This window comes from Quercus robur, chromosome 12, assembly GCF_932294415.1.
Source record: "Quercus robur chromosome 12, dhQueRobu3.1, whole genome shotgun sequence".
Taxonomy (NCBI): domain Eukaryota; kingdom Viridiplantae; phylum Streptophyta; class Magnoliopsida; order Fagales; family Fagaceae; genus Quercus; species Quercus robur.
In genome coordinates, this window is record NC_065545.1 from 14780019 (window position 1) to 14795194 (window position 15176).

The 15176-nt window shown below is 36.1% G+C and overlaps 2 protein-coding genes across 2 annotated transcripts; both read left to right on the plus strand.

Annotated features, from left to right (window-relative positions):
- Nucleotides 1-604: 604 nt before the first annotated feature.
- On the plus strand, nt 605-8085 carry LOC126709395 (uncharacterized). Its single transcript, XM_050409608.1, has 6 exons — nt 605-1228; nt 2711-2910; nt 6460-6745; nt 6846-6931; nt 7086-7177; nt 7269-8085. Exons 1-6 carry the CDS (start codon nt 941-943, stop codon nt 7520-7522), a joined length of 1206 nt encoding a protein of 401 aa, XP_050265565.1. The 5' UTR covers nt 605-940; the 3' UTR covers nt 7523-8085.
- A 2050-nt stretch (nt 8086-10135) lies between these two features.
- LOC126710422 (L10-interacting MYB domain-containing protein) lies at nt 10136-15014 on the plus strand. Its single transcript, XM_050410869.1, has 5 exons — nt 10136-10278; nt 12676-13015; nt 13095-13188; nt 13304-13800; nt 14120-15014. The coding sequence occupies exons 2-5, from the start codon at nt 12680-12682 to the stop codon at nt 14675-14677; spliced, it is 1485 nt and encodes a 494-aa protein (XP_050266826.1). The 5' UTR covers nt 10136-10278; nt 12676-12679; the 3' UTR covers nt 14678-15014.
- The last annotated feature ends 162 nt before the right edge of the window (nt 15015-15176 follow it).

The window sequence follows — 15176 nt, forward strand, 5'->3', positions numbered from 1 at the left end:
GTTCTTAACATGCATATTAAATTTTGTTCAAATCGGATGTTATTTACTATTCGATCAATAAACTTATTTTTTATATACAATTTTAGATAACAAAAATTTGAAATTTTAACATTTGTTTGATGTCACAGTAATTGATTTTTAATCTTCTTGAAATTATGCAAGCATGAAATATATAATAAGAACATGCAATCGAACGGTTGGATTTTCAAAATTCACGCTCAATATATATATATATATATATTATATATATATATATAAAGATATATGAAGAGTTTGAAAGATTTCTCTCCAAATTAGTTTAAAGAGAAATTTTATTCAATTCTATTTTCTCTCCCTTTTCACCCCAACCAAAAAATCACATTTTCTTTTCCTTTTTCATTCTCCCATATTCCATCATCTTTCTTTCACCCGACCAAACATAGGTTAAAGAAGAAGAAAGTCTTGTCCCAAGAATTGAAGACCAAGCTAATGAGGGCCAATTTGGACATTTTAGGTTAATATGAAAAAAAAAATGTTCCAACTTCAAAGCCTAATGGTAATGGCTACAGCAAATTTCCTAGTAACAACACTTTGTTCCACACCTTTTCATTTTTTATCCTTTCCCTTTCTTTTGAATTCGATCAAATCCCTCTTTTTACTCTTTTGCTTTACCTCTCAATTCCCAAATCCATTAAAAAAAAATAAATATAGACACAAAATCATAACTGGTTCTAATGGCATTTTCTCTCTGACCAATCCAAAAGACTATCCCCAAAAACCCCTCAAAAACCTCAAAAATACCGTACCTGTCCCACTCAATTCAGCACTTTTGAATTCCCAAACCAAACCACCTAGTACTAGTACCACTTCTATTACTATACTACCTCTCTTTTATTCGTTCGCTCTATTCTGATCACTTTTATTTTATTTTTTGACCTCAAAGTTCGATTAATTTACAGTAATGTCCAACTCTGGCGGCTTCGCTCTGACTCGGACCCACGGCTCGGACCGGTTCTACAACCCGCCGGCGGTTCGTAGACACCAGCAGCTGCTTTTGCAGCAGCAGCAGAAAAGGCAGCTCCACAGCCAGAAGGAGGTGAAGCCCGAGACCCGAGTCGACTCGGACGAGTCGACATTGTCTAGGCCAAACTCGGTCTGCTCTGCCTCTTCTTCAAACGCTGATTCCACCAACTTGGATCGCCTTGTAGAATCGGTCACTCCCTTTGTTCCAGCTCAGTCCTTCTCCGAGGTACTACTCTAAAAACTTCTGTTTGGTTCTCAAGAATAGTTGAGAAAAATGTCTACGCTTGTATTGTGTGTGTGTGTTTCACTGTTTAGTTAAAAAAAAAAAAAATGCTTTTAGTTGGACTAGGGAAAATTGTTAGTTGTAGTGCTCGGTTGGGTGTGGACTAAGATAGTGAAATATTCAGAATCTGAACTTGTCTAGTTACTACATTTTTGTGACATTATATGATTGGTTTGTTGTGGTAAAAAATAATGAGTCAAGTGATGGATGCTGATGTTTTGAATCTAATATTTCATTTTGTTTTGGTTATTAATTGATGAAGAATTAACCTCATTCGGGGTCTAAAAGAGTGAAATGTGTCGGGTGCCTTTGTATAAGCGGTTGGAAAACTGTGTTTTGAGTTTAAAATGAGCATTTGTAAAATAAAGCTATGAGGAGTCGTGGTTGTAAAACAGAATTTTGGGTTTTAAAAACGCTCTTTTAATCTCCCAAAATGCCTAATGAGTTGAGTGGGATTCTATCATTTATTTACTTTACTTTGTTGTTTTTTATTGGGGGGAGGAGGGTTGAAAATTGAAATGATGAAAAGTTAAATGAATTCAATTTCAATTTATTGCATTATTAGTCTATAAACTCTGGGGTCAGCTATGTGATACGTGCATCTGCTGAGATGGTAAGCCTTTTGGTTCAGCAAGAACTTTTCAACCTGATCAAAAAGTTGCTGCATGCATGGGTTGTTTGAAGTTGAAATGATACAATTTTTTGAAGTTCTCATGGCTTTCAAATCTTCAGGTTCAAATTGCTCATCAACCTCAATTGGGATTTAAAAGGGTCAAATATGACCGAGTTGAGTGGAATTCTATTGTTTATTTACTTTAATTTGGTGTTGTAATAATTGCTTTGAGAAGGGATATTTTTTTTGGAGGGGGTTTTTGTGGGGGGGGGGGGGGGGGGGAGGGTCTTGAAATGATGAAAAGTTAAACTGATTGAATTTCAATATATTGTATTAGTCCCTAAACTTTGGGGTTAGGTATGGATCTTTACTAGACTAATCAAGTTCGGTCATTTATATTCTTCTCCGTCATTTTATTCTATCCAGCATCATACTATCTACCACATGCATTTCTTTCATTTGTTGTCTATATTAAGCAATTTAATGAAGAATTCTGGAGATCAAGTTTGTGTTTTTGGTTTCGTTTGTTTAATTAGATGCTATGGTAGGATGCTAAGGAAACAAATGGAAGGAAGAGGAAACTGATTGCAGTCAATGTCTTCTGTTCTTTGTGTTTCTGAATAATGCTTCCAAAAGGCCTATAAGTTGTCTATTTTAGTTGGGGTTTTTTTTTCTTAGGCCATAAATTCAGGAGAATCTGAAATGCAAATTTTTATTTTGAAGTTTGAACAACAAAATTTCCTGTGCTTTCATTGCTACTAGCATCATTGTGTGCTTTTTAAGTTTTAACTGGTGGCTTTTTGAGTCCACAGGCAAGAATGAGGGGGCGGAGAAATCGTGAAGCTGACATACACTCATTTTTTAGTCTTGGTGATCTATGGGAATCTTTTAGAGAATGGAGTGTGTATGGAGTGGGAGTACCGTTGTTATTGAATGGCGGTGACTCGGTTAAACAATATTATGTTCCATCTTTGTCGGGAATACAATTGTACACAGATCCACATAGGCTGAGGTGAGCCTTTATTCATACTCCTTTTCAATTGGAAAGTTACACATGCACTTGAATCCATGACCTCACCTCCATCCCATTATTATGAAAGGAGAAAGTACCATTTGAGCTAGAGCTCATTGGCAACCATTATTCTTAGTCTTTGCTATGTTAATTAGCCTTAAAATAACTTCCTGATGTATATTGCTTATCATTCACTTACACAAAAAGTTGCTTCTTTTCCATTGCTGGTTGTTTATTTCGAATTTTCAATTGCTATTTATTTCTAGCGAGCACTAATCCTAGAGTAAGTTTTTCTCTATCTCGAATTTTTACCTTTATTACCTATCATCTTTCATTGATCCTTGGCCCCAACCACCTTATCATTCTGCACCCTAGTTTGTGGGATCAGCCTGGAGTGGCAGTTAGCTTTGTGTCTCTGTTCTTTAATGCCTAATTTTTGGCAAATTCTATTCTACTCCCCTCCACTCCCCCTCAATCCAAACGGACCATTAAAAAAATATAGATAAGTAATAAAATCATTTATTAGAAATTCAAAAAAAATCAAGGCATTGTCTGTACATAAGAAATGTATTCAGACACCTAAAGAAACAACATAAAAAAGAATGAGTGTCTAAAAAATCAACCAAAGTGGCCCAAGAATGGATACTCCAAATCGCCATCTAATCATACAAAGTGCGCAAAAAGAAAAACTTTAATACTTTATATCCAGCAAAGATCGCTCAACCCCCTTGAAAAATCGTGGATTGCGTTCCTGCCAAATAGTCCACATAATGCCTAGGGGCTGCCTGGTATTCATTTTTGGTATGATTGCTGTTGTGGAGATGTGAGTTTCAAGGATGCTTTTCGGGAAATTTTCTGTTTGGACAAAGATAAACGTGCTGCTGTGGCAGATTTAATGCAGCTACCCATAGGGATTGTTTTTTGGAATGTGGAACTTTCAAATTCTTATCTAGACTGGGAGATGGATTTACTGCAGTCCTTCTATACTCAGTCATATCCTCTGTACTCTTCCTGTTTAGTGCTTGTACTACTTTTTCCAATTCTGAATAAAGTTTCACATTTACTGATTGAAAAAAAGTCTACAAACTGCCCCTGCCAGCATGTCTACTACCCTTTGGGGCATAGACCAACTGAGACCAAAGAGATAGAAAACCAAGGACCAAAGCTGGTAGGAAAACTCACAGTGAAGAAGCAAATGATCCAATAAATAACTAATTGCTAAAGAAGCAGTTTTTATCTTGTTCTTGTGTGATATATTGTACCTTGATTTTAGTTTATTTCATTGGGTTACATAATTGGTATTTTGATTATTGTTCTATTGCTGTTTGGCCTGGTTATGTTGCTGCTTGTTGAAGTCCATTTTCCTTTTGGAAGCGCTTCTTGTTGAAGTCTGTCGATTCAAAGTAACATTCTTCTTCCTCTTGGTGCCAAAATAAACTGAGAGAGCAAGGTTTCAGTGACTTAAATTATTTATTCAGTAATAGCTACATGGAAACCATTGAATACCTCATTTATTCTTTAAAAGGGTTAAACATGTCTTCTGATTAGGACCCTAACAGTAGTGTTTAAACTCCAAGGAGAAAATTAAAACATTACAGAAGATATGATTAGTTTTTCTGGAAGTTTATGGAAGTAATTGATAACCTCCTCTTTAAGAACGAGCTAGTTTTGCTTAAACCTATACCTGAAAGTTAACTTGAGACCCTGGGCAATAGACTGATATCACGCCATAGCCAAAGAGTAACAGGTCTGGCAGTGTTAAAGCCCCTTGTCCACATTCTTTACATTTAAGTATTCTGTCATGAAACTAGGAGATAAGTTCTTTGACTTTTGTGATCACAATCATGTTCTAGCCAAATCCTAGTTGATTGTAGTTTTAGCACTTGCTTATTCTGAAGGTGTTGTTAGATTGAGCCCATATTCGATTAATAACTGGAGGACTAAACTAGTGACTTGGTTTTATGACCTTTATAGTTTCTGGATATAGGCATTGCAGATCTATATATTGGTCTCTATCCAATGTGATGAGTTAGCATGCTTTTGTTTGCTACGGAATGCTAATTAGCATGAATATTTTCAAAGGATTTGCTAAATTTTCATGTGTTTACACCCCCACTAGTTGTATGTGTGTAACTTACAAATTAAAAGGAATTGCATATTTTTCGTCTAACAAACAATTAGTTTTTCATGTTTCCTTGACATGGTGGTTCTGAATAAAATAATCTTACTATGCGTGATCTCTATTTGTTATCATATGGTCAAGCTTGATTCTTTTATATTTACCCTCCATTTGTTTTGACAAAAAAGTTTTCTTGGTGAAAAACAATTTTTTGGGAAAAGGATTTGTTTTCCTATTTTTGGTTTTGACTCTAAAGGCAAACACAGAAACGTTTTATGTTATTTGGTTTGCATGAAAAATCATTAATATTTCATGTAAGCGTGGTAGTGGTAGTGGTGATGGTGTGGTCACAGTGGAGGTGGTGATGGTGGCAACATCATAAGTTGTCTGGTGGTGTTGGCTGAGGTGGTGGTTGTGGTAGTGACGTTGGTGTGGCAATGGAGGCAGTGGCGGCAGTGGTAGTGGTGGTGGTGTTGGCAGCATAAAGGAATGGAGGCAGTGAGGGCACAAGGGAATGGTGGAAAACTTTCTGTGTTTGGATTGAATCTGTTGGTCACTTGACTTTCATTTTTCGTTATACCAAACACTAGAAAACACTGGAAAATTTTTTCTAGAAAAACACTGGAAAATTTTTTCTAGAAAAAATGTTTTTATTTTTATTTTTAAAAATGAAACAAACGAAGTTTATATTAATTTTTTTTACTAAAGAACCTTAGTTAGTTGACCAATTGAACCCAAAATACAAAAAGATAGAGCATTTAGGGACCATGCCTGTTTGCGAGTTGCAATTATTATGTTTTAACAAATAAACGCCTAAGAGATACTTTCACTTGGAAGACAAGAGAGGAGAAAAGGACTGATCACATTCTATAAATGACTTTAGAGAAAGAGTGTGTTATCAAAGTCCTTTCCAGCTGTGCCTTGTGCCGACATGTTGTATGCAAATTACCTTATTTTGGGTAGATAATTTGGTGGGTCCAGAGTGATTTATTTCTTCTCTCTGTTGAGTTAAAAAGTTACTTGATCAAATCTTGTGTCCAATCCATGATGAGCCAATTCCTGCACTGTGTGTGGAATTAAGTAATATTAATGTAGGTAAATTAGAATTGTAAGATTACTCCACTTGTGTCTATGTTTACTTTTAGTGTCATATATTTTGTTCACAGCTGGTCCCAAGTCTGGAAAAATGAGGAGGATTATGGTAGGTTGACAGCCAACATAAAATTTAGTCATTTTAATATGAATGAACCCACTCATAGTAGATAAGTTAGGACTTCCCCTAATACATTTGGCCGACCCTAATTAGTTTGTTAAGGATTTATAGCTGACCCCATTTTTTAGGACTGAGGCTTAGTGGTGGTGTTGTAAACAAGATTTGCAAGATGGGTGGTCCTTATATCTTGTAGATTTTTGCTCTGATGTTTAACCAGGAGGCCTGGTGAGGACAGTGATGCTGAGTCTTCAAGGGAGACAAGCAGCGCTGGCAGCAGTGACTGTGAGGCAGAAAGGCGAGCCAAAAGCATTGTTGATGGACTGCAGGGTCAGCATGATCTCATGAGCTTAAACAATCAGAGAATGAGCAGACTTACATTGAGAGATAAACCTCCCTTGAGTTCATCCGGTGATGAAACTGAGGTTTGCAGCTCTCCTGGGAAGATTGTATTTGAATATTTTGAACAAGAACAACCACATCATCGCCAACCTTTGTATGATAAGGCAAGCTGATTTTCTTTGAGATATGAGTATTGTGCTTTGTCTCCATTCATTTTCTTTTGTCCTGACTTGGATCCTTGTCTATGTCTGATCTTACCTGCAGATTTCAAATCTCGCAACTCAATTTCCTGAGCTCAGGTTGTATAGGAGCTGTGATCTTTTGCCTACAAGTTGGGTTTCTGTGGCTTGGTATGTTCATTTCCCACCCACACACCCCCCAACCCCCCCCCCCCCCCCCCCCCCCCCCCAATTTAAGTACAGGATGTTGGCATTGTGATTGAATTGTTTTTCCCCCTAATTATATTGGGCTTTTCCAATTTAATGAATTGTAACCTGGTTCCAGGTATCCAATATATAGAATCCCTGTAGGCCCAACACTACAAAGTCTGGATGCTTCTTTTCTAACCTTCCATTCCTTATCGACACACTCCAGAAGTATCTCTCTCTCTCTCTCTGTTGTGTGTTTATCTGTGAACATCATACAATTTATGTTTTAATTTTAATATTTATTTTTTGACTGGTACAGGCAAAAATAAACCACAGTTTCATGCTTCAAGTGGGAGGAAGGTCCACAGGGTTGGCGAATCCTCAAAGATTTCTCTGCCTGTTTTTGGCCTTGCTTCCTACAAGTTGAGAGGTTCAATTTTGACTCCTGGTGGAGCCTGTGAAAGTCAGCAAGCAAACTCTCTATTGCAGGCTGCTGACAATTGGCTCCGGCGTTTGCAGGTTAATCTTCCTGATTTCCAGTTCTTCGTTTCCCACAACTCACAATGGAGATGATAGGGGGTATGGATTATAATGTTCTTCCATATGGACATAGAAGTTCCAGGTTGTCAGTGTTGGAATGAGATATGGTGAAAGTTAAATGCCTTTGCTTAAAAACCCTCCTAAATAACAGCTTGGTTTTCAGCCTTGTCAGCCTTATTACCATGTTAGTTTCTGAATAGAAGCAGAATGGTCCATAAGAAGTTGAATGAGAAAGAAAAAGAGACTTGTGGCTTCAGTCAGACTTGGTCACATAAGGAATTCGGTGATGCAACTGGATGTTATTCAGGCCTGCAGGTGCACAAAGGGCTTGTAGGCACTAGACGGCTGTTCTGTTGTATAAGGGTATGGCATGCAAAACTGCAATCCAACATTGGAATCAGATAGCCTCACTTGTTTTGTTGTGTTGGGGGCAGCTCTTAATTATATGATCTGGGTATGTTGGGTCATTTACTGACCCCATCTTGTTGTCCTTGCCTAGTGAATTTTGGAGAAACATTTGGCAATATTGATCGTAAACTCTCGGAAAATCTGTACTCTTGTCATCACATATAAACCCATACCAGTAGTTTTCAGAAGAGCCCCTTTCCTTCTAAGGTATTTTTTTGGTTGTTTCATTAGTTGTGCAGTCTGCACCTATAGTTGCTGTATATCTTCGTGTCTAGGCAGTAGTTACTATTGTCCCCCAAGGTGGGAGCAAATGAGCAGTACTGCACCTTTGCAAAGATTTTTTAAAATAATAATAATAATTATCATTTATTAAGGGTCGGAAGGGGGAGAGAGGAGGGCTGGGGGTGAACTGGGGAGGGTGGATTTTCCTTTTTGGTCTAACAGGTTGGCTCACTGAAAACCTCTCCAAAGGCAGAAGATGAGATCCATTCAAATTCTATAGTAAGAAAAGCATAGGATTTCACAAGTTAATCTAGTTGCCTCTCAAACAATTAGCAAATCTAGTTGACCATAGTTCTCTCCCAAACAATTGATACTCACATCCCAATTTTAAGGCCGGCCTTTTGCTTTGCACCTAGCATCCATTGTATACGGAGTAAAGTGGATGCTTAGGTACCTGGAGGCGAGGAAGGGCATGATAAGCAAAAATGTTTTGAAGAGTTGAAAATAAGCATAGATTCGGAGGTTCCCATATATGTCAAAATTCTGTGCGCACTAAAAACTGGAATCCTATCATCACAAGATCACACCCGTGGACAAGTGGGAATTACTTACAAGAGCCACCAACAAGGGTGAAATGCAATAGTCTATTAGTCAATTAACTTACTGCCAAGTAATATGTTATAGAGATCACACTACTGCACAACATAAAATCAAAAAACCCAGAAAATGACCAAAATACCCCCAAAACCTAAAAATGACCAAAATACTATCAAAACCCAGAAAATGACCAAAATACCCCCAAAACCTAAAAAATGACCAAAATACCCCCGAAACCAAAAAATGACCAAAATACCCCCGAAACCAAAAAATGACCAAAATACCCCTGAAACCCAAAAAATGACCAAAATACCTCTGAAACCCAAAAAATGACCAAAATACCCCCCGAAACCTAAAAATGACCAAAATACCTCCAAAACCCAAAAAATAACCAAAATACCCCTGAAACCCAAAAAATGACCAAAATACAACCAAAACTCAAAAAATGACCAAAATACCCCTAAAACCTTAAAATTACTAAAATACCACCAAAACCCAAAAAATGACAAAAATACCCCCGAAACGCGTGTGATGAGGCTAGTCTATACTATTATTTAAGGGATTTCTCCTGTTTGGATTCCTTATTTTTTGGTTCAAAAATGCCCTTACACCCCTATGTTTAAGTAGAGATATAACTAAAGGACAATCCGGTAAAAATGCAACACTAACTCCCACTAAAATATTGCCTAAAAAATAGGACCATTCTCCTATTAATTTTCAAATTGATTTATTCACTTATAAATTAAATTTTCAAAATAAAAATTATATATATAAAATAAAAAAACACTATTTTTTTTCTACAAAATAGGACCACTAACAAAAAAAAAAAAAAAAGACTCATCGCACGCGCGAAGCGCGTGTGATGAGGCTAGTATATATAAAAAGGATGAAGTGTCATTGGACTATTAGTTCATTGACTTACCAATAAGTAATATGTTACCACTAATAAGTGACTTATTAGCAATTGCATTAATGTTGTTTATTCAACAAAAAAAAAAAAAAAAAAAAAAAAGAAGCTTATTCATTATGCATCCATTGAACATTGATAAATCTTGAAAGATTAATGAGTGTTAACTTAATTGGTCAATAAAGAATTTAAATCCTTTATTGAATTTTGCTTTACTAATGAGTTTTAAGAGAAGAAAGATGCCCCTTCAGGGACACTCGGATGATGGACTCAATAGACTTGAAAGATGCATCATAAATCCAAATGTCTCAAATTTCATCCACAACACTATCAAATTTTTTTTTTTGATTTGAATATGGAACCGTTGATCATGTATAAAAGCATAAGGTCAAATATGAAAACAAAGTAACAACCATGTGGTATGTTCTACCGGATCCTCAACCTTTGATTGGTCCGTCACACGTAAACAGTGACAGACAATTCTAGCCTTATAATAAATTCGGATAGCCCAATTAAGGTTAGGTTCGTTCTTGTTAAAATCAGGGTTAGCATAGTATTCCAGCAACGAAGCAACTTCAACCCTGTCCTGGACAACCTTATCCCTAAACTTTCAGAAAAACTTGTCTCTCCCTCATCTTCCTAAATCAACATCACGGTGCGTTTTTAACTAAATTCTTTTCCTGGGTTTCTCCTTATCCATAATAATAATACCAATTGCATTTCTCTTTTATGTTTTTTTTTTTTTTTTTTTGGGAATTCTTTTACTTTGTACAATCTGTGATAATCATCTTTTTTATGCCTAAAATTTGTCTATCTGTTATTTTTGCCTTCTGGGTATTTGTAATTTGGTTCTGGAATGTCCATGTATAGTCCAATGAAGAAGATGAAAACTCACTCTGTTTTATCTGTAGTGCTAAAATCAATGAAAATTCATGGGTGCCTCAGCCTGAATATGTTATATTGGATACAATTTGGAATTTTGATACTACAAGGAGAGTTTGTAAGTTGTTTTATGAAGTGGGATTTTATCTGGGTGAACTGTGAAGTTTGGAATGTCTGGTCTAGTTGTTGTCTTAATGTTTTTAACATTGTAATCAAGGTGATTAACAAGAAAGGTTTTATCAATTATCTCCCCCCCCCCCCCCCAAAAAAAAAAAAAAAAAGAAGAAGAAGAAGAAGAAGAAGAGAGGTGTTATCTGATTAATTAATCTCTATTCGTTTCCAAAATGTTAGGAGCGGCCAATGAGCTATAGCTCAACTGGCACTTCCTTCTCCCGCAATAATGGGATGGTCCAGATGGAGGGTGAGGTTATGGCTTCAACACCCTTTGGTTGTGTGTAACTTGCCAATAAAAAAAAAAATTTGGAGTGTTTTCAGTGCTTGAGATATGACTTGAGGCCTGTGGGCAAATGACATTGGCTAAGCTAACTTGCATCTTTTTTTTTTTTTTGAAAATGAAAAGAAGAAGAAGAATAAGATGCCTCTTATTCTCTAAGAGGTTTTGTGATCATAGAACATGCCTACCCTTAAAGGGTTTTCCATTATGCTCCTTTCGAGGGCTTTATCATGGTTCCTTAGAACCTTAGCCTTTACAGGTGGAATGGTGATGGTTTTTCTTTAATCTTGTGTAAGGAAAAAATTATGAAGGATAACCTTATTCCTGAGAAAATATGATCCAAAGCAAACTCTGCACTACTAATGCCTCACATGTATGTGTGTTTCTATGCGTGCACTGAACACATTGTGCATGTTTGACTAAGATATCTTCTCCCCAATTCATTCATTATGATGAAAATAACATAATTAAGATGACCATCTGCTTTGATAAACTTATGGTAATTGATGACATCCATGTAGATGCCTATTGCCTTCTTTGATATCTGCTTTATGTGTTGTTATATCCTCTTCAACTGGATGGTTTAGTTGTAATCTTCAACATAATATCCACTTTTGGTGCTTCATAAAAAGTTATGTTTGGAGTTAGTTGTGACTTGCCTGCTGGAAGCTTGGTAGGATGTACAGATGTAAGGCCAAAAGGTTACTGAAACCTTTATGTTTGAATATTTTATATTTTTATGTTTAATTTCACGTTTTAATTCAAAAAAAGAGAAAAAATTGTAGTCTTCATTTGAAAATTTTCATTGGAAGGTAGTCAGCTGCATGTGGTACATTATGACCTCCAGAATATACAGCCTCCTTTCTTGGCTAGTCTCCAAAATCTTATAAAAGAATAAAACATGTATTTGGATATTTTCCTTCAAACCCCCAAATTTTTATTATTTATTTGACCCTAATGGTTGAAATGAATAACTTTTTATTTTTATTTTGATAAGTAATTCCATAATGGTTGAAGTGAATTTTTTGAAGAGAAAATGGATTATGGGAGTGTGTGACTTGAACTATTGATTAGTTTGTGTAGAAATATGTCTTTTCTGCCACATTTGTTTGAAGTCACAACTAAATGTGTCTTTCTTCCAACTTCCATGTAAGCCCCATACAGAATATAGACTAGATCATGTCTCATATCGTGCATGAACAGGCTCTGTAAAATCTAGTAGAATAATTGATGCATCACAATCCAAATTATGTTTTATCTATTTCACTAAGAAGAAAATATGGTAAATTCCTTTCGGGGCCTTTATTTTCAAACCACTAGATTTTACTCAGGCATGTCATTTTGCCCTATCATATAAGTTTATAACAACTTACATGCATTGTGGTGGTTTTACTTTGCATATTGAAAAGTAAAGCATCAATGCTAGGTGTGGTATGAAGCAAGAATGCTGTAACTTAAGTGGTATGAAGTTCTAGTACTGATCATAACTTCCTTCTGGTTTCAGATGCTTCTTAACAGCATGAATTTTTAAGTATGACTACTCTGATCTTGATTCAGTTGCACACTCTTCCATTAGGTTTAATAAAAAAAGAAAAAAGAATTATTATGGAAGAGATGCATAGGTTAATGAGTAAATACGAGTAATGCATGCCTCTTGATACTGGGTGCTTTTATAAATGTTTGATATTTTTACTGATACCTTTTCATGAATTGTAGAAATATGGGTATCCGAGCCCGAAATGGTATTGATCGCTTGAGGACAATTTGGACACCCGAAATGGATCGATATTTCATTGACCTCATGTTAGAGCAGGTTGGCAAAGGAAATAGATTTGATGATCATTTATTCAGCAAACGAGCATGGAAGCATATGACCTCACTTTTCAATGCGAAGTTCAAATTTCAGTATGAGAAAGATGTTCTGAAAAATCGGCACAAAACACTGAGGAATCTGTACAAGGCTGTAAAAAATCTCCTTGACCAGAATGGTTTTAGCTGGGATGAAAAGCGTCAGATGGTGACAGCTGATAATTATGTCTGGGATGAATATATCAAGGTGCAGTATTTAATTGTTTGATTTGTATCTTAGTTCGTGTTATTTATGTATTCCGAGTCATTACAGTCTACATTTACAGGTACACCCAGATGCACGTTCATACAGAATCAAAAGCATCCCATATTATAGTAATTTATGTATGATATATGGAAATGCAACCACTGAACAAAAAGGTGACTGTTCTATCCTCGATGCTGTATTTGAAAATAAAATATCAGGATGTAGGACTGCTGACTTCTTTAATGGTCTATAATTTGCTGCTACACTTGTTGATGATGGATTAATCAGGTGACATTGTGCCAGAATTAGCATTACCTACAGGTGAGAATGGAACAAACACACAGCCAACAGATGTTAGTGAAGGAGCTGTGGATGCTCTTCATGAAATCCTGATTGATGAAGATTATGAAATCTCTATATCTGAAAAAGTCGATGGTGCTCCCCAAGCTTTACCAGATGTAACTGGAACCACTATGGGTAGCCGGTCCAGGACTTATTGGCAGCCACCAATGGACCGTTATTTTATTGACCTTATGCTAGATCATGTGCAGAAAGGAAACCGTGTTGATGGTGTATTTAGCAAACAAGCATGGATGGAGATGATTGCATCATTCAATGCTAAATTTGGCTTTAACTATGGCATGGATATTCTAAAAAATCGATACAAAACTCTGAGAAGGCAATATAATGTCTTAAAAAATCTTCTTGACCTGGATGGTTTTGCATGGGATGATACACGCCAAATGGTGATTGCTGATGACTACATCTGGCAAGATTATATCAAGGTATGCATTGCTCTAGTATGGCATGTTCTGGAATCACATAGAACCAAATTCTCTTAGTATATTATAGAATTATGATTATTCTGTCATGCTTGTTCATCTGCAGACCATTTAAATGGATAATCAATTATTTTTTCTTGCATTTTTTGTTCCCTTGTTGTTCAGTCATTCTTGAGTAATGGATCTGTTCAACCATTCCAAGGATGAGTTGGGGCCTTCATATGCAAAGGGAAACAACATGAAAGAATTTCATAATTATTGACAATGAAAAGGCCCTTCATATAATTTTAGTGATGTCTTACTTTGATATGATATCATGTAGGCACACACTGATGCAAGACAATTCATGACTCGACCTGTTCCATACTATAAAGATTTGTGTGTGATATGCGATCCAAGTGCTGATGAAAGAGACTGTATTCTGGGTTTAGAGCAGAAAAACGAAGTTGAGCAAGTAAAGATGCAAAGAGCATCAAATTCTTCTGAGTCTCCTGCTACATCTGTTTCCAGTGAAGACCAAGATGGCGATGTGCAGGAGTCTATGCATACAGATCAGAAGAACAAGCGTCAATTGGAAAACCAGTTAAGTTATGTTCATCTTAAAAAACCACGCATTAAAGATGAGAGCATGGCTGATGCTCTTCGTGAGATGGCAAGTGCAGTTAATTCTCTTTCTGATAAGAAGAAAGATGATGAGAACTCCAATTCCATTCCAATAGAGAATGTGATTGAAGCAGTTCAAGCGTTACCTGACATGGATGAAGACCTCGTATTGGATGCCTGTGATTTCCTAGAGGATGAAAAGAAAGCAAAAACTTTTCTAGCGTTGGATGTTAAATTACGAAAAAAATGGTTATTGAGGAAACTTCGTCCACAGTAGTAGGATCTTTGTAGTTCTATAATCCAATATTATTTACTTTTGCAAGATTTTGTTCTCTTGGAAATTTTCTAACAGAGTAGGGAGTTTTTATTCTTTGTAATGGTGAATAGTATACAAATAGAAACTTGCAGCCAAAAGAAAAGAAGACAAGCAGAACCAACTTTTTGGATATTGTGAAGAAAAACAATACAACTATCTACTGTCTTCTAGGTGGAGACAAGGTTCATCAATGTTCATACATATGAAATAGATCTTGTCATGAGTGACTAATTTTAAGAATATGGAGTAGTTTGTAACACCAAATCAAATAGAAGAGTCATGTAATTCAGTTACATTATCTAGTTTTCTTGTAGAGAAGAACTTGAGTTCAAATCCCCCTCCGCCATTTTGTTGTAAACAAAAAGGGCATAATTTACCATTTAAAGCTTCTTGTTTGGTTCCCATCAAAAAAAAAAAAAAAAAAAAAAAAAAGCTTCTTGTTTGGTAGTACAGATATGTG

Coding starts and splice junctions, on each gene's coding strand:
- LOC126709395 (XM_050409608.1), top strand. CDS start 941: ATGTCCAACTCTGGCGGCTTCGCTCTGACTCGGACCCACGGCTCGGAC. Junction 2,911..6,459: donor ACAGATCCACATAGGCTGAG/GTGAGCCTTTAT, acceptor ATGTTTAACCAG/GAGGCCTGGTGAGGACAGTG. Junction 6,932..7,085: donor AGTTGGGTTTCTGTGGCTTG/GTATGTTCATTT, acceptor ACCTGGTTCCAG/GTATCCAATATATAGAATCC.
- LOC126710422 (XM_050410869.1), top strand. CDS start 12,680: ATGGGTATCCGAGCCCGAAATGGTATTGATCGCTTGAGGACAATTTGG. Junction 13,016..13,094: donor TCTGGGATGAATATATCAAG/GTGCAGTATTTA, acceptor CTACATTTACAG/GTACACCCAGATGCACGTTC. Junction 13,801..14,119: donor TCTGGCAAGATTATATCAAG/GTATGCATTGCT, acceptor GATATCATGTAG/GCACACACTGATGCAAGACA.